The sequence below is a fragment of the Martes martes genome (genome assembly GCF_963455335.1).
Source record: "Martes martes genome assembly, chromosome: 2".
Taxonomy (NCBI): Eukaryota; Metazoa; Chordata; class Mammalia; order Carnivora; family Mustelidae; genus Martes; species Martes martes.
In genome coordinates, this window is record NC_137889.1 from 141,171,189 (window position 1) to 141,190,129 (window position 18,941).

An 18,941-nucleotide genomic window follows, 5' to 3' on the forward strand; every position below is an offset into this window, starting at 1 on the left:
CCAAAAGAGACTCCTTTTTCCCAGAGGTGTGTGAAATATTCACCCAAGTTGAGTATATCCTATGCCACAGATGGATTGTTATAGATTTTAAAAACCTTGGGGTGCCTGGGTGGCTCAGTGGGTTAAAGCCTCTGCCTTCAGCTCAGGTCATGATCTCAGAGTCCTGGGATCGAGCCACATCAGGCTCTCTGCTCCGCGGGGAGCCTGCTTCCTCCTCTCTCTCTCTGCCTGCTCTCTGCCTACTTGTGTGATCTCTGTCTGTCAAATAAATAAACAAAAATCTTTTAAAAAAATAAAATAAATAATAATAAAAATTAAAAAATAAAAATCTCTGGAGCGCACAGAGCACATCTGCTGACAGCAGTGTAATTAAATAGATGCCAATCACAAAAAAGACAACAAAAAATAATCCACTGGAAATTCCGGAGCTACACTTCTAAATAATCTGTGGGTCAAGGAGAAAATTAAACTGGAAATTACAATACAATTTAGAACTGCTTCCTAATCTTAGTGCTGCATGTTAACACCATGGGATGTAACCAAAGTGGTTTTTGGAGAAAATTTCATAGCATTAAATGTATATATTATAAAAACGAGAGGTTAGAAAATGCAGGAGCTAAACTTTCAACATAAGAAGGTAGGAAAACAGAACAGAAAAATAAGTGCAAATTAAGATTAAGGAAGTAATAAAGCAGAAACTAACGAACCATTTATTCATTTAGCAATTATATTTTGAGCTCCTCCTTTCTCCTGCTTTCTTCTAAAAAGGCACTTTAGGCACTGGGGATACATTTGCAAACAAAACAGAGTCCCTGTCTTCATGGGCTATAGGAACAGATTGTGCTATGTTAGTGGAGTAAAAGGACTAAAACCATATGATTATCACAATAGAGGCTAAACGAGTATCTGATAGAATTGCCCGCTCTGATTTTTTAAAAATTATACTTGATGGTTAAACATTAGAAGCGTTCTCATTAGAGCTGGGAATAAGGCAAGGATATTCCCTGTCTCAGCAACTATGTAACAGTGTATTGGGAATTCTGGCCAGCAGTGTAAGGCAAGAAAAAGAAATAAGTGTAAAAAGCTTGGAGAAGGGGCGCCTGGGTGGCTCAATGGGTTAAAACCTCTGCCTTTGGTGCAGGTCATGATCTCAGGGTCCTGGGATCGAGCCCTGCATCGGGCTCTCTGCTCAGCAGGGAGCCTGCTTCCCCCTCTCTCTCTCTGCCTGCCCCTCTGCCTACTTGTGATCTCTGTCAAATAAATAAAATCTTTAAAAAAAAAAAAAAAGCTTGGAGAGGAGGAAACCAAATTATTATTATTCTTGAATGATATTAGTATCAAAATAAAAACCCCAAAGCACGTCATTCACATGACCAGGATTTTCAGAACTAATGGAATTCGGAAAGATAAAAATTAGTAGCTTTCCTAAACAATACACATTGTTTCTGTGGGAACATATTTATGTTGGTAAAGGCATTAAGAAATATCTGGAAAGATCAACACCAAATTAATAAGATGGGCTTTCTCTGGAGAGGGAAGATAGGGCAGGGATTTTAGGTAATGATCATAGAGATCTTAGATTTAGGTTTAGATATTTTTGAAGGAGAAAATATTTCATGAATTGTGAGTTAAAACAGCAAGGTACATATAATGGGAAGTTATGTGCCTTTTAGCCTGTCCCCTGTAAGGAGGGGAGTTCCCAGTCGGGAAGACTGGAGCACTCATTCAGCTAGGCAGCAGGACTCCGGAACCCACAGGACAGGGCTCGCTGCAGAGGAGACCTTCAACAGATACTATCAAATCAATGAGAGCCCAAGGTGGCCCACTGACCTCCCATCCATCTTAAATGTCCCCACCCAGTCTGAGGAAGAAAAAATAGAGAATGGGCTCCCCAAATAGCTGATCCCTGCTCATCTGCTATCCCGTAGAAGAGTCAGCCTGGCAATTCCCCTCGGCCAGCCTGCGAGGTGGGCAGCCCAGGCTTTAGTAACACCGCTGGAGGGACGGTCTGCTGGCCGTGGTCCCTGGAGCCTTGCCGCCTCTCACTGCTGGAAGAGGAGCGGGGCAGGGTGGGGGTGGGGTGGCTGAAGGTCCCCAGGGAACATGGACTCAGCATGGGGACCAGATATTTGGAACCCGGTTTTGGACAAGGAACTTTTTAAACGTGATCGTTTTCTTTGGAATCCATAGAAGAGACACAGATACTCCTTATGTTTAGTTTTCTGTCGTACCATCTTCACTGAAACTCTGTGACTCCATCACTGCCCCCAGAAAGGCCCGGCTTATGGCTGCACCGGGTTTACCTGTAAACCCGGTCTCTTCCTTTCTCCCATGATGATCTTTCTTGCACTTGCAGGAGTGGTCCCCAAGCATCGTCTTCCGGGGAGGACGTTCCTGCTGCAAGCATCCTTTAGGGTTGCGTGTGTGCAATCCTTTTCCTTCCTTGGGGGCCAGCGCTTCGGCCCCCAGGCCTGTTGGGGAAAGTGCCCCTGCCCTGTCTCCCCCTGCTCCATGGCAGTGGAGGCCAAGGGCCCGTTGCTGTGCCTTTGGCCTTCTGCGTGGGTGGCCCTGCCTCGGCTGTGAGGAGGGTTTAGCAGCATTTTGCGTCTTCCTCATGGAGCTCGAATTTGGGGTCCTTGGGCTCATGCATCGGGCAGCGGCTGCAGCTGGGAGAGCCATGCTCCCTGTGTGGCCTTTGGCACCAGGATAAAAGACTGCCGCCTTCATAGAGGATACGTGTTTTTTTCCAGTGGAATGAAATTAATTAATTTCACAGAGAATTAACTAGTAAGTGAATCAGGCACATTTGTTTAGGTTCAAACCAGCGTAATAAATGAATTTGATGGCGGCTCATCTTTGAAAAATGTCCCGCGTCCCCTTTTCAGAGTCCTGGAGGCTCCCTGTGGTCGGATGCCACCTTCAGCCTGCCAGCCACTTGTGGTCGTTAGTGGATGGCTCTGAGACCAGAATCCTGCAAATTCAGTGTGACAAATGATAAGATGCACCCGTCTCCGCTTGTCGCCTCACACTTCCCACACTGACCCTTTTCGGTTACTGTTCTGCCCACTCACGTGGCCTCGGGAGCTCCCGCAACATTTTCGCCCATCTGCTTGGCATTTCACTCTCCAGGACTTGTGTCATTTCAGACGTGGAGAGTGGGTCTCGCTGCTCGCTTCCAGAACAGTGAGAAATGAGACTTGGAGTTCCAACTGCGGAAAGGCTCGGAATGTCGAGTTCCCCTGTTTGGGCCCATGTGTGTTCGTGCCCCCGGGCTTCCCTGCGAATTGCGGCTTGTCTTTACCTTCTCTGCAGAGCTGTGTCTTCTGGCCGTGGGGGCACCAGGGGCCTCACTGTGGAACAGGTGCCCGGGGGCACGGCACCATCCCTGGCCACGGTCACGCAGGTGCCAGGAAGTCCTCTGACCCTGGCAACTTCATGCATAAGATAGGTGATTGCTTAAGAGCAAGAGTTTCCAGACATGTCTTGAGGAAGGGCTTGTAGGGTTCCAGAATCGTGCTCTGATGATCACTGGGGCTCCGTACAGCCCTGCTGGCCCACTTGGTCCCGTCTGTGCCCTCTTCCTCCCCCAGCCACGCCGGCCTGCTCAGAAGCATTCCATATGCGATTTCTCTGGGCGGGGGGGGATGGCCTTGCTGCTTTAAATTTGTTGGTAACTGGGGAATGAAGTGAATACTTTTCAGTCCAGAGGGTGACTGCTGTGGGGATAAGGGGATGGTCTTGGATACATGGCTGATGGGGGTAGAGCTGGGGTGGAAGAGAAGGCGGTGGGGTGCAGGCTGCCTCCCCCCATTCTGCCACATTTCTGTGCAGAGCTCGGACGGACGAGTTCCATATTCTAAATTCAGATCTGCTCTTCCAGGCTGAAGGTAGGCTAATAGAATGTAGCTTCTTTATTTAGCAGGATGGCCACTCCTTCCATGCTTTTTCAATGTTTAGTTACATAGTTTGAATTCCTTTATTCATGTTCTGACCCCAGACCCTGCAAATGTCAGTTTCTGCCCTAATAGGAAAATTGAGGCACAGAGGTCTCTGAGCCCACTCGCTGCCCACAGACGGCACGACCATCCTGGGGCCCTTGTCTCCACCTGGGCTCCCCCTCCAGCTGAATTTCACCATTGTAGTGACCCGGTGGCAGGCATCCTCAAGACCTTCTTGGCTTAAAGAGTGGACAGGTTTGCTCGGTGAGTTAGCTCAGGCTTGAAAAGGTGGATGAAAGGTGATTTTGAAACTCACCCAGTCCTACACCAAAGACCATGCATTTGACTCTGTGTTTCTTTTATCTGAGAAAAAGAACTAGACAGAAAGATTGACCGCATGTAGTTGGTTTGGTTTTCTAGGTGGTATGAGTTAGCCCTTCTGACATGATCTTGTAGAGAGTCCAGGTGTATTCTGGGCTTGAGTAAATGAGTGACTACGACCCAGGATAGTGGGAGCCCAGCTCCCCACAGCTGGGGAAGGAGTCCCAGGAAAGCAGAATGTGCTTGGGCTTGGGTCGGAGTTGGAGGTGTCAGTGTGAACTCATGGTTCTAGTAGATGTGCGGACACATGTGGAAATGCCTGTGTGGCTCTGTGTGCACGTGCATCTCATTCCTAGCTCTGTCCACTGGAAAGTTCTGGAAGCAGTGAGACCGGCCATGGCAGTAGGCACCCCTCCTGTGCAGAGCTTGGTGCCCGAACCACTCTTCAGTGAAAGGAACCATCTGCCCCCGATGCCCAGCCTCACTTGTGGGTCTGGAGCAAGGAAAGCACACTTGAAAATCAGGAGACACTCAGTGTGCGTGCAGCCTCCCCAGAAGGACACAGGAGCCAGTGCCGAGGGAGGCGGAGCAGACAGAAAAGAGGAGGAGAAAACACCGTAGATATGTATGGATTGTAAGCTATGGAATAAAAAGAAGTCCACTGAATGCCTGCTCTTCTAAATAAAGGACTTTGTAAAAATGGGGAAGAAAGGAAAGCTCTGCCTTACAGTGGACTATGGACCGGAAGTGGAGGAGGGCGGTGGCCGCCGGCCGGGTGGGGGACCAGATGCTCCCATCACCACCCTCTGCCCCCCAGGAGACAGTCCTGTGGTGGGGAGAGCAGGTGCCCCACCAAGACATCACCGGGGTTGCAGTGAACTGGCATTCTGTGCTTCCTAAGGACAGGTGCCGAGAAAGTCACACATGACTTCCTGAGTATTCCCGCCAAATCGTGAGGAAGCCTCAGACAGCCCCCACCGAGGGGCAGTCTAGAAAATAACAGCCAGGATGGAAGTCTGGAAACACAAAGGCTGGGAGTTTTTAGAGAGACAGGACAGCTCTGGGATCCTGAATTCAGTCCTGGGCTGAGTTGGGGAAACAGCTGGAAAGGACCTTATAGATGACTTTGGAATACAGATTGCTGCTTTCCCCAGGTTTGGTCACTGTGCTGTGTTGGTGGAGGAGAACGTCCTTGTTCTTTGGAAATGCACACTGAAGTATTTAGGGGCAAAGAAGGGTGCCATCTCCAAATAAAGCTCCAGCAGCTTGGGATGTCTGTGTGCATACTTGCACACGTGTATGTGTGTGGATAAGTGGATGGGAGGGAGGGGGAGAGACGGGATGATCTAGCAAACAGGGCAGTATAGGTAGAGGTCCAGCGAATCTGGGTAGAGGGTGTGCGGGAGTTCCTTTTACTACTATTCTAGTCACCTTCCTGCAAGTTTGAAAGTATATGAAAGGGGCAGGTGTGTGCACACACCTGCTGGTTCAGCACCCCTCCCCAACCCCGTGCATCCCCATCTGGCCCAGCTGCACCGAGGGCTCTTGCTCTCGGAGCCCACCACGCCAGCTGTGGCTCCAGGAACGCTGGCCCTCCATCTGCTCTGGCCTCATGCACATGGGGGCCCGTGGCCTGGAAACCCTGGAGCTGGGACGGAGCAGAGCCCTCTCCTGCTCTGCTGCCTCCCTGGCGAGTGTTGTGGGGCGTCTTCCTGTGCTTCAGAAATGTGAGGCCAGAAAGGACGTTGATGGGGAGGCAGGACCAGTGGGGACCCCGATTTATCGCTCTGTCCTCCCGGAACTGTCAGGAGCCGCTGAACACCTGCTCAGGAGAACCTCGCATGCGGCCGTGTGCTCACAACCTAGTGGAGCTGGCAGACCAGACCTCAGCTGAAGCCGATCCTGCCCCTGCAGGTTTTGTGAATAAAGCTTCCCTGCTTCTGCTGAAGATGCGCTGCTTTCTGACTCCGTACTTATTCCTGAGCACCCTGCGGTTTGGGGTGAACTCTGTTCTCATTTTGAAAAGACAGGCCTTTACATTTATGGGGCTTAGAAAACTCAGATACAGCAGGAAACCCAAGTTCAAAGCCTCACAGTTATCACGAAAAGCTGTGAGTATTTATTCTTTTCTGTTCCCAGCGTGTTTCACGGAAAGCGCACTGTGGCCGCCGGCAGCCTGCGGGAAGCCTCCCCCGTAGGCACGGGTGCCTCCAGCCGGCGGGCACACAGCTTCTGCAGTGAGCTCTGCTCTGCACGACTAAATAATTCAGGTTCCTCCAGCAGCCGCGGGCTAAAGGTCTGGCCGTGAATTATGCATGTGGCTTCTGGGATGCTTTGTGTTGGCTACACTATTGGTTTCCTCTGCGTGCACCCGAAGGGGGAGCTTCGCCTTTGTCGGCCCTGCCCAGCAGACCGGGTTGCTGGAGAGTGTGCTAACCGGCCTCCTTGAGGAGCGTGAGCTGGGAACAATGTCTCTGTGTGTGGCCCGAGCCTTTGCCCGGGGCCCTGGGGGCTGTGCCGGCTGACCCTGGTATGGACTCGGAGGGGTGGTTTGCGGTGAATGGTTGGAAGTATTTGGTTAAGTGGCATCACAGTGGCTCTTATCAGCTCTACCCAGGTAAAGTCCCTTGTGGTCTGCGCGCCTTGTCATGCTTGTCGGGGGCTGGCTGACCTGAGCAGCTACAGGTATGTTTGCTGGGAGGCTCAAGTGGTCAGGGGCAAGTGGCCCAGGACCCTGACCTCGAGTTGTGATTTGCACACTTCAGGGATGTGAGCTCAGGGTTTGGACGCGGTGTTCTGGTGAGATAATGGGCTCAAGCTGTGTGGTGCAGAATTAGCTATAAAATAATAATCCCAAGGCATTGTCGACATCATGTATAACCTGTAACGTGCACAGTTATCGGGCCAGTGTAAAGAGGGTGACTTTCCCAGTTTTCAGCACATCTCAAGTGGATTTTAAAAACTTTCTCACCCAGGAAAGCATTTCTTTGACTCAAACAAAAAAGAAACCAAGCCGCAGGGAATGTTCTCTAGTCTGAGGCTCTAACGTGGCAGATCTGCTGTTTTCTCCTCGCTCAGAGCAAGAGAGAGGCTCAGGCAGTGGGGTGGACCTGCAAACCCTTCTCATCTCCTTGTTCTGTCTGGCCCTGGCCCTTAGGATCACCCCTTTCTCAAAGGGGCACTCTTGTCCGTGCTGGAGAACAATTGCAGAGTGAGTCTGAAGGTGGAGGTAGGAAATTCAGGCTTTGACGGTGTGTCTGGAGAGCAGGGTACCAGGCCCCACGTGGTGAGGACGTGTGCAGGGTGCTGGGATTTGAAGCCCGCTCGAGCAGCACCCACTCCCTCCCCCTCCCAGGGCGCTGGCACCCACCACGTGCCTTCAGTCAAAGTTGCTAGGAGACCCTCTGGTGAGGAGAGCTCAGGATGGACATGCTTACACAGCCAGCAGTGGTCTCTGGTTTCCCTACTTCGAAGACTGTGCATGTTCCTCAAGGTCTGGCCTTTGTGAGGGAGATGGCCGAGTGTGTGGCCTGCCTCGTGGGGCTCAGGGAACGGCTCCTTTGGGGTCCTTGTGTCCCCTGCTCCCTCTCCAAGCTCCACTAGCGCTGGAGTTGAGGCCTGGGGCATTCTCGTGGTTTCAATGAGAAAACAGAAAGAAACAAAAGGAGACCGTGGGAAGGAGCCTCAGCTTTTCCTCCCTCGGGATGCAGGGCGCCTGGTGGCAAGATGACCCTCCCCGACTCCGGTGGGGGGGTGGGGGGGTGGGCCGTGAGAGCCAGCCCCTGGCCCGCCTAGCCTGCGGGCCTGCAGGGGGAGTGGGTATGCAAACCATGGGGGCAGGGAGACTCTTCTCTACATTCCCTATGTGTCCTGTGCCTGTGTGTGCGCCCGCACCTGGGCCTGCCTCCCACCCAATAGTCTGCGCTCACCACCCTGAGGGAGCACTGGGGTCATGGTGGGGCATGCCGTGCGGGGTGGCCGAGGCACCAGGAGTGTCCTAACTTAATTTTAAAGCTCCTTTCTCCACTAGGCTTTTGAAGTGTCAGCTGTTGAGCTGTGAGTCTTAAAAAAAAATTGGTATTTGCAGGTTTCATAAAAATGAGTTCCATCAACAGATGGGTCACTTTTCACTTCCGAGTTCTGTTCAGCCGCATCTTCCCTCGCCCAGGCTCAGGCCGCGGCCTACAGCACCTGCCCGGCCCAGGGCGGGATGCCAGGCTCCCCTCCTCACTGCTGCCCTGTGTGGCCTGGGAGTGAGGAGAGCAGGTGTTCCAGATCACTCTGCTGGCCACTTTGCTGGAATCCAGATACTAGGAAATCAGAAAGCGCCTCCACCCATGATGGGGTTCAGCTGCTCTGTCTGCAGTCTATGGCCGGTCTTCTGGCGTGCTCCCCTGCCCTCACAGCCCCCATCTACCTTCCCCCTCCTGCAGGCCGCCTTGTCCCTCAGCCAGGCCAATGGACCTGTGAAGGAGTGTCTTCTTGACCTTCCTTCGTTCTTCACTGCCCCCCAGGGTACAGTCTGTGTGTTGTTTTCCCCTATGCCCAGACACACCGGCTCTGAGCTATGCCTCTTCTGTCCCAGGGCCTTTGCACATCTGGCCACTCACTGAAGGCTCTTCCAGGTCCTCTGAGGCCGGCTACCTTTTGTCCATCCCTGAGTTCTCAGTTCAGCCTTCTTCGCCCCCAGGAAAGAAAGGCCAGAGGAAGAATGTTTTGGTGCTCATACTTAACAGTGTGTTTTGAAAGTTATTTTGTGAGGATCACCTCATTTATCAACATAAAATATAGCAGGAAAGTGCCTGCTGATTGCGAAGTTACCCTGCTAGGCAGGTACAAAATAGCTCGTCCACATTACCTTTAGCTCATGGAGGTGAGACTGAACACAGTGACACATGGCTCAAAGACATCTCAAGCCCCCATGCAGTGACAGCCATGCCGTCCTTCCAGTTGTCTTTGGTTTCTGCATCTCTTTCATTGGTGATGTGCAAGTGCCCTTAAGTGTAAAGAAAATCAGTCCTTCCTCTGTGGAGTGGATTGTGTGGATTCCCCCAGGCTTTGTCTTTTGACCCAGCTTATAGTGTCTTTAAACTTTTATTTCATTTTCATTTTTCATCGAGGTCCAGACGACAGGTGACGTTACGTGGGCTGAAGGTGTACAGCGCGACACCTTGGTGTTCATATATACAGTGAGGACGGTTGCCGCGCATGTCTGGTTAACGTCTGTCACACACAGTCACACGCTTTCCTTCTTAGGACGGGGACTTGTAAGATCTCTCTTCACCAGTCGTCTCTGCAGCACGGTGCTGTGAGCTGTGCTCCCCGCGTGCCAAGACCTGTTTGTCTTGTAACTGGAAGCCTGTACCTTTGACCCCGAGCACCCCTCCCTGCGCCACTCCCTGCCCGCCCCACCAGAACCGCCCACAGAGTTTGGTGCTGTCCGTCCCTTTATCCATCTTGTCGCCTTGTCTCTCACGGCTCTGGACTGGTGTCTTCCCTTCCAGAGTTTCTCTAATTCAAGGTTCTTGCCTTGAAACCTCTAGTTCAGCGTGCCCCAAGGATCCCGACTTGATCACCTCTCCAGTGGTTTTCCAGTTGTCCCCACACTGTGTGGCCTTCTGTCGCAGCCACAAGTCCACAGCTGTGGTGTGGCGCCAGGTGGGGCTGACCCCGCCCCCTGGCTCTGGTTTGCTTTGTTTTCCCAGCATTTCACGTTTAGTCTTCCACGTGAACTTTCACACTCAGCTCGTCTGGTTCTAATAAAATCTCTGTTGGGAAATCTGTGGGGAGGATTAACATCTGTGGGGCCCTGCCCCTCATCGCTGTGGCTACTGGACACAAATCAGAGGGCGCAGGGGTGCATGTGAGCAGGAAATGGGCAGCTCTCACTTGGGGTGCTTCTGCGTGTGGGGATTGTGGAACAGAGCGATGCCAGGTAGTCCGTCTGGGTGACGGCAGAGTTGTTGAGTTCCCTGGGGGCCGGGCTCAGACCCCTGGCAGCTGGCTGTGCTGCACACGGAGCCACGGGGCTTCCGTGCCGTGTGGTGAGCTTGGCATCTTGACGACAAGCTCTGGGCCAGGGCCTCCCCTGTGGTCCTTGGTGAGTGGCACTGGCAGATTCTACCAGGAATCTCAAAAGCAACATGTACCGCACTGTGAGTTCTGCTGGGCCGCCAAGAAGAATGAAAATTGTCCTTCTCTCATCTTGTTTCATCTCCTGAATCTTATTTAAATTTTTGTCTATAGCAGTGTAAGTTATAGCAGTGTAGGTTACTCTTTGACTTTCTGTTTTTCTTTTCTTTTCCAATCTAAATGCTTTTTGAGCTTTGAATGATTCCTGCCCAAGTGGCTTCTGGTTCCCACATGGGGCCCCTTTGACCAGATTCCTGCCTCTGCTTTCTTAGCCCTCTGTTCTCCAGGCTAGCAGAGCTGTGCCGTGGCCTCCTCCTGGCCCTCTGGGGCCCTGGTTGTGGCATGGTGGCCACAGGCTGGGCCTCTGCCTACTGCTCTCTCTGTGCAGCCATGGGCGGGCATCAGCCTAAAGGGTAGCAGGGCCTCACGCTGCCTCGCTGGTCGTCACTTTCCCCACGGCTGGGCCCTCATCACTAAGTAGAAGATGCATTTCTGGTTAGCCTAGAGCTGGGGCCAACAAACTAGTCCCCTGGGCTCCTTCCTGCCACCAGCCCTGATGGCTGACTGTGCATGGTGGGACAGGAGCACAGGATGTAGCCAATGAACTCTGTTTCATTAGTTAGCTTTGCTCCTCCAAGCCTCATACCCATGCAGGTTAGGGGTGTCCTCTGTGGTCGGCAGGCCGTGACTTGGCCTTGGGTCTCCATGGTGTTAGGACCCGCGGAGGGAACAGCCCCATGTAGGATGGTGGGATGTGCTGTCTGTATTGAAGGGGACGCGTGCATGGCAGAATGTGTGTCCAGTCCAGCTCCTGGCCAGTCTGGGCCCTTCCCTTGGGTTTCGCTGACCAGGCCTGCCCATGTGGGGACCAAGAGCCCCCATACGCTGCTCACATGAGATGGGAGACGGTGACACAGGGCTCCCGGAGCACCTCCTCTTCCCTTTGTGAAGGGAGTGGGTTATTCAGGAACTCGCCTAAAAGACAAAGGAACGCACGCTCTTTGGGGCTCTTCTGTAGACACCCGGAGCCAGCCTCCTGCGGCACATGTCATGTTTTCTGCTCTGGGGTGGCCTCTGATGAGTTTTCACAACACGTGTGGTTAGATAGACGTCTGGACGTTATGCCATGCTTGCACATCAGGACCGTGCCCGTGAGGAAAAGGGCGCATGTGTGAATGTGTGCTTTCCTACAGCAGATGTTCCCTCCTGATGCAGAGCGGCATCCCAGGTCCTGGACACCCGATCTGGGCCCCTTTGCCTCTGCTCACCCCACGGGGATCACCCGGGCGCGCTGTAGTGTGTGCAGTATGCCCTCAGCCGCAGAACTGTGGTGTGTGGCTGTGGTTGCCCCTCTCCTGGATCCGCGCCCCATTCCGTGTCCCTGGAATGGCGCCGGGCATGTTGTAGGCGCTCGGCTCATGGTGTCGGCTGAGCATGTGCTTTAGAGAAGGCAGGTCAGGGAGAGCCTCCCCTGGAAGGCTGGCCGGGCCCTGCTGGGCAGGCGTGGTGGACACGCGTGCAGGTGAGGTGTGTGCTGGTCCCACAGAACTGACTGGCGCCGACCTGAAGGACTGCGTGAGCAACCACAGTCTGAGCAGCAATGCCAGCCTCCCCAGTGTGCAGAGCTGCCGGCGCCTGCGCGAGAGGAGGGCCGCCAGCTGGGCCGTGTCCTTCGAGCGCCTTCTGCAGGACCCTCTCGGAGTTCGCTACTTCTCTGTGAGTAGAGGGATGTGGCGGGGCCCGGGGTCCATGAGGACCCTTGGCCTGAGCTCCTCTTGCAGGACCCGGGACTCAGACCCCATGACGCCTACTGCGGGGGGGTCACCTTTGTCCACCTGCTCGGCATACTCGAGGCCAAGGGGCTGAAGGGGGTGCCCTGTGCCCAGGCTGGCCTTGGCTGTGTGCCGGGGAGCTCCCCGCAGCAAGGGGCACGGGAGCTTCTGGGAAATGCTTAGAGGCCGCATGTGGCTAGGCCATCTAGGGGGAAGGGGCTCTCTGCCCTTGAGGAAGCCACTGGGAGCGTGCCTGCGGTCCTTAAAGTGTGCACAGTGTTTTGGTCCGGGGCACGTGGCTTCAGGTAATTTAGGAAGAGGTGCTCCCTCTCTCACCAGAGAGCCCTGATGTCTGTGAAAAGCGGGCACAAGGAAGAAGCCAGAGCACAGCAACAGCTCGGGGGGCGGGGGGGGATGTGGTAGGGGAGGGCGGATGCCGCGGCCACTACCTGCTCATGTGTGAGGGTTCACGATGGTGTCTTTCTTAGGATTTCCTGAGGAAGGAATTCAGTGAAGAAAACATTTTATTCTGGCAGGCCTGTGAATACTTTAACCATGTGCCTGCACACGATAAAAAAGAGGTGAGTGTGTTTGTGCCCAGAGAGTCAGATGGTATCACCGTGGGCTAGCATCTAGTGTCCTCATATGATTTCAAAATGCTTCTTTTTCAGAATAAGGTTTTTCATATATATGATATTCAATCTTGCGTGAACACGGTGTGTGTAAACACCCTTCCCATGAATCGTTTCGCAGCACGCTTGCTGCTGCTCGGTGTGTTGAAAGGGAGCTTAAATCCCCAGGCAGAAGAGCCCCTCACCATGTCCCTTTGTATGGCCTTTGTATGGCGCATGCTGCCTGCACCGGCTTCTTAGCCCCCGTGGGCACGGATCCCGGTGCCTGCTGCAGCCCATGCGAGGCTGTCCGTGGTCCTCCACCTGCCACTGGTGGGACCTCTTATCTGCTTGCCAAGCCTGGTGCTGAGCAGACTGAGCTCCCCCTCTGCTGAGGCCGCAGGCATGAGGCCCTGCACATGGATGGTGCCCCCGGACACCCCCAGGCCACAGCACCTGAGTCTCTGAACAGTTACGGAGCCCCTGAAAAAATTCAGGGAGGAACCTATTTGGTGAAAAGTTTTGTACCAGCTTAGACTTTTATCTATTAATTTATTCAAGAAGGACTATTTAGGGGGCCTCAAGAAAATGCATCTCCAGTGCCTGGACCCACGACTGGCATTTGAAACATGGAGGGATGGCAGCAGCACACACGCATGTGGCGGGGAGGGGCTGGGCCCCGCGCATCCCACTCACACGCGTGTCCTTCAGCTCTCCTACAGAGCCCGTGAGATCTTCAGCAAGTTTCTGTGCAGCAAAGCCACCACCCCTGTCAACATCGACAGCCAGGCCCAGCTGGCGGACGACATCCTCAGCGCGCCTCATCCCGACATGTTCAAGGAGCAGCAGCTCCAGGTGACTGTGCCTCAGTTTCCTATGGGGACTCCCCCCAGGGCTCTCTCCGGGGCGGGGGTGGGGGGGTAGCGTGCTCGTGAGCCAGCCACCAGATGGGGCAGAGAGGTGCCAGTGGGCATGGTGTGGCTGGAAGAAGCCCCAGAAGCCCCAGGTGCCCCACCAGGCTCTTGGGGAGCGGGCTGCAGTTGGGGAGGGCCCCGTCTTCGGCGACCTCTCTCTGGCCTCTCCTGCGTCAGCCTTTGTGTGACATCACATATACGTGGAGTTGTTCAATCCTAGGGCGTCACTGTGATTAAAAGGGTACGTGGGACCTAATATGTTTTAGAGCCTGTGTCCCACTGGCCCCCTCAGGGATGATGTCTGCTGCTCAGTCCCATGAATTACGTGGGGAAAATGGAGGGAAGTCCTTCCAAGGTTCTCACTTCCTGCTGGTCTGCAGTTACTCTGGGTCTTGTTCTTATTTAACAAAGTAGAGCTTCTCCAGGCCCACGCGTTAGCTAGCTAGCTGCTTTGGGAGCTGAACCGTGCCACGTGTGCCCTGCAGATCTTCAACCTGATGAAGTTCGACAGCTACACCCGCTTTCTCAAGTCCCAGCTGTACCAGGAGTGCATCCTGGCCGAGGTAGAAGGCCGCTCGCTCCCCGATGCGCAGCAGGTCCCCAGCAGCCCAGCCTCCAAGCACAGTGTCAGCTCCGAGCACTCTAGCGTGACCACGCCGAAAAAGGTGCCTGCGCCCTGGCCATGTCCTCTCAGAGAGGGGAGCTGCCCTGTGGGGAGCAAGAGCAGAGGCTGCTGGGACACAGCCCCCACTGGGACACAACCCCCCCCCACCAGGATGCGACCCCCCATCCCCCGCCAGGACGCAGCCCTCCTGGAACGCAGCCCCCCCTCCCCGGGATGCACCCTGTGCCCGTGGCTGGGGGTGGGGGTTCTGGCCACTGGCAGAGCTGCCCTGTGGCCGCTGGAGGGTCTGAGCTGTCCCACAGATAGCTTTACAGCTCTCCTCCGCTTCCTTTCACACTTCGTGTAACGATGAAATCATGTCTTGTTAACATCTCCATTGGATGGCAGCTGAGCGGAAAATCAAAATCAGGACGATCCCTGAATGAAGAGCTGGGGGACGAGGACAGTGAGAAGAAGCGGAAAGGAGCGTTCTTCTCTTGGTCCAGGACCAGGAGCACCGGACGGTCCCAGAAGAAGAAGGAGCATGGTGACCACGCAAATGGTTCGTGGTGTGCCGATGGGTATCCAGGAGGCGGCCTTCTGGGGCGCAGATGGAGTGGTGGGGCCGGGCCGGGAGGGTGCCTCTGGAGTGCTCAGAGCACAGCACTGTGTCCTGGTGTGGCCCTTCGGGGGCGGGCCAGCCAGAGTGAACCAGGATGGCTTTAGTGCCTTTTGAAAAAGGGGGTGAGGGTGCACAACAGCCCACTCCTCCTCAGGCCAGGGCACCCTGCTGGGGTGGGCCTCCCATCCGGTCCTCTTCTGGCCTCTTATAGGAAGCTGGGAGGAGAAGAAAAATAGCAGTGTCCTACCTGTGCACCCGACCGCCTCTCGGTTTCCTGGCAAGGCTTTTTTCTAGGTGTGCGTAGGGCTACGTGAGCCTTTGGCATTTCTTATTACTGTAAATCTGAAAGGGCATTCTAGAGATTTTATCCCTTTGTTTCTTTCTTGTGCGTAGCTCAGAAGATGGGGTGAGAGGGACAGGCTCGTCCTGGAAGGTGGGTCAGAGGCAATGAGAGTGCTTTCGGGATAAGGTGGAGAAAGATAGCAGTTGACACCAGGCATGAAAAAGCATGAAGCAGAAAAGCCTTGGAAGGATTTTCTCCTTGAGGGATTCTTGGGAAAGGGATTATTTTTCAGGAAATAACCCATAGGCTCCAGGCCTGTGGTCCCCAAGTCTGGGGCATTTATGGAGACACCACTGGCAGGGAATACCTGAGGATGAGAGGTGGTGGCAGCTCCCGGGATGGGGCCTGTGCTTTGCCAGGTGGTCTGGATCAAATATGTTTGATCTCATCCTCAGAGCAGCCGGCGAACTCAGTCTTCTTGTGCCCATTGTACAGATGGTCATGTCATGGGTATTACTACAAGCATTCCTTCTAAAGGCCAGGCAGACAGACTTGCAGAACTCAATCAGTGGGAGACTGCTGTGGGGGCGGGAGCGCTTGTCAGATGGGGCCAGGGACCCCTGAGTACCTGGGAGACGGGAATGGGGGGCCGGTGGCTCAGAAGGTCAGTGGGACCCAGGGCTGCTGTGTCCTTATGTCTTGGACTACAGCCGCCAGGCGTGGCTCGACTAGGGAGCAGGTCCTGTGTTCTCAGAGGGCCTCCCTGGGTCAGTTTTTGTGATCTTTAGTTTAGCCAAAGACAGCAGGGCATTCAGGTGATAGTGGCGATTGACATGCTTGTGGGCTCACTTGAGGACCTTGTAGGAAGATGTGAGTTGAACCGTGAGTGGGCAGAGCTGCCGTAACCTGCTGGGATGTTTTCATCTGTGCCCAGAAGCCACTTGTTGGAGTAAAAATCCCAGATTAAATGAAGGGAAGGGAGGTCCTGCAGCAGGAGCATGGACTTGTGTTTCTGACCTGTTGCTGGCTGCCGCTGGGGGTCTGGGGGCCGGCTGTGGCCAAGGGCAGAGCAGAGCCATCTAGCTGTGTCCTGGGGGCATGCCAGACTGTCGGAAAGGGGAGGCTGTGCCTCCAAAAGGCTTCTCTGTGTCCTTCGTCTGCTCAGCCTGAAGGGTGGGGTTGGGAGAGGTGACAGTAAGTGGGGAAAAGTGACAAAAAGTGCTGTTTGGTTTTCTGAGTCCCCATGTTTCCCCTTCAAGAACCCCTGCACGCCAATGGAGGCCTGGGCCGCCGTGAGTCACAGGGCTCCGTGTCCTCCACGGGGAGCCTGGACTTGGTAAGTCATGCCTCCCCTGTCCCCAGGGTCACAGCTGATAAGTGATCCCCACCTCCATGTTCAGTCATGCAGAGCCCACACTCACAAAGCCCCACAAACTCGTGTGTTGGACGTGGGTGGCCGGGCTTGGGTCGGGGCCCTTGCCAGCCTTGGGCTTCTGGCCGCGTGGGTACCTGTGTGGCAGACAGGGGTGGGGGCTGATCCTTGTGTGCTGATTTCTGGACTTACTGTAGATGCCCTTTTGCTCTCATTCGGGTTGGTCTCCCAGTTTGAATATCCTACTAAGGCAAACCTTCCTGTGTTTGTGCCCCTGTAGTGGGGGCGTGGTCGCTGCGGGGGCTCCGCCTCCCCTTGCGCCCAGCCCACGCGGCCCAGTGTCTCATTAGGGGCGGGCTGGCTGTCAGCTCTTGTCTGATACCAGGTTTGGAAACCCTTATGGCTGCCAACATCCCAGTCACTTGTCACTGTCGAATGACAATGTAGCGTATTATTACTTCTGCAGTTACACTGTGTAACAGTTAAAGCTGGAGGGGTTTACCCACCTGTCTGTTCGCTGTTACTGCCTGCCAGACACCCTAGAACCTTGGCTTGAAACAAACACCCTTTATTCCTGTGACCTCGTCTGTGGGAAGAGAATGGTTGGGCCTGTTTTATCATCAGCCTACCACCTACAAGCTACATTTTCCGGAATGCAGCTGGGGCGGCAAAGAGTTCCAGACTGTCAGGAGGAGATAGTTGGGGGGGGGGGTAGCACCTGCCAGGGCAGGTCACACATGGGAAGGACATCTGCGGAGGCCTGTGTGCAGCGGGGGGACACTGGTGTAACTCAGAGACCCCAGGAGACGTCACGGAGAGACCCAAGGGTCTGCCACACACTGGGTCCGTGCCCTGCCCATCAGGGGCCCCTGCATCAGAGTGTGGGTCCTGGTGCTGGGACAGAGTGCTAAGTAGCGATGCCCTGCGCCTCTGACTTAGTCAGTGAATGATGCAGACGGTCCCAAAAGCCTCTGCCTGTGCAGCGATCCAGGGCCTGGCCTCCCCCTGCCTGCCCACCACTACCCTGGGGCTGTGGCCCCCACTGGGCCCTTGGTGAGCCTGGGCCACGTCCTCACCCAGGCAGAGGTGTAGAGTATCCTCTGGGCGGAGGGGGCACTGGAGGCCTCGGCCTAGCCCTGGCACTGGCAGGGTGGGCCCTCTGCCAGCAGCTAAAGGAGGATCGTGGCCCCTGCCTGCCCCACCCCACCCTGCCCATACCGGCTGGCTGGAGCCCTTCTCTGGGCGCCCTGCACACCTGCCCATAACACTTGTCTCCCGGCTCCCTAGTCGGAGGCCTGCAGGACCTCTGGGCCAGAGCGGGACAAGGCCGCCAAGCACTGCTGTATCCAGCTCCCGGACGGGACGTCCTGCGTGGTGGCTGTCAAGGCAGGGCTGTCCATCAAAGAGGTCCTGGCTGGGCTCTGCGAGCGACACGGCATCAATGGGGCTGCTGTGGACCTCTTCCTGGTGGGCGGGGACAAGGTAGGGGGCTGTGTGGACCCTCAGGGCCCTTCCCCTGGGGGATGCTGCCCAGGGGCGGGGGAGAACAGTGGGTCTGTTTGTCTGGTCCACTAAATCTGCCTGGTCCCCTGAGGCTGTGGCTGGGTGAGGCCCTTTGGCTGATGGCTCTGCCGCCGGAGCCTAGCCACCCTGCCCGGAGCCCTCGGCATGTTAGCCTTCGCTTGTCTACACGTAGCCTCCACGGGGTGGCTGGTTTAGAAGCCGAGGTTTTCCAGCACCACTGTACCTCCCCGTGCGGTCTGGGAGCAGGTCAAGGGCGCTGCTTGCCCCCATTCTGACCTGGTTTCTATTCTCTCCATACATCGCAAAGCCTCTGGTGCTGCATCAAGACAGTAGCATCTTGGAGTCCCGGGACCTGCGGCTAGAGAAGCGCACTTTGTTTCGGTACGAAAATGCCCCAGCTGTGTCCTGAGGTCTCCACAGCCACGCAGCTGTGTTTGGGGACGTCCCCGCGAGCCCTGCACGCTGGGCTGGGAAAGGAAGGCTGGTGCCCCCTTCATGAGCAGGGTGGTGGGTTGATAGCGGCTGCATGCAGCCCTCAGGGACCCACAGGGCCAAGGGCACTCTCCATCCTGTGTCACAGCTGCTGTGGGGCCACACTCAGGGGTACGTGGGCGGGACAGCAGAGTGCTGGCCATCCACCGGTGGTGGGGGGGGGGCGTCTTTGCCAGCTATGACACCCAACTAGAAACCTTCCAGAAGCCCCACCCCGTCCCTGTGGCTTCCTTCTCCTGACAAAGGTGCTCCACAGCCGCAACCTGGTGCCGACCCGGGGACCCCATGGAGCTGCCATGCTGTGGTGCCCTCTGGGAGGAACAACTCAGTGTGCGTGTGCAACAGCTCTGTTCGTG

At 55.1% G+C, this 18,941-nt stretch overlaps 1 protein-coding gene across 2 annotated transcripts in view; it reads left to right on the forward strand.

Annotated features, from left to right (window-relative positions):
- RGS12 (regulator of G protein signaling 12) overlaps positions 1 to 18,941 on the forward strand; it is an 83,901-nt gene that overhangs the window by 51,268 nt on the left and 13,692 nt on the right. For both annotated transcript variants that reach the window (XM_080797303.1, XM_080797304.1), the window contains exons 4-11: positions 11,938 to 12,107; positions 12,652 to 12,744; positions 13,486 to 13,629; positions 14,174 to 14,353; positions 14,701 to 14,854; positions 16,457 to 16,533; positions 17,857 to 18,051; positions 18,401 to 18,474. In XM_080797303.1, the coding sequence (XP_080653429.1) occupies positions 11,938 to 12,107; positions 12,652 to 12,744; positions 13,486 to 13,629; positions 14,174 to 14,353; positions 14,701 to 14,854; positions 16,457 to 16,533; positions 17,857 to 18,051; positions 18,401 to 18,474 (1,087 nt within the window). The remainder of the gene's footprint in view (positions 1 to 11,937; positions 12,108 to 12,651; positions 12,745 to 13,485; positions 13,630 to 14,173; positions 14,354 to 14,700; positions 14,855 to 16,456; positions 16,534 to 17,856; positions 18,052 to 18,400; positions 18,475 to 18,941) is intronic.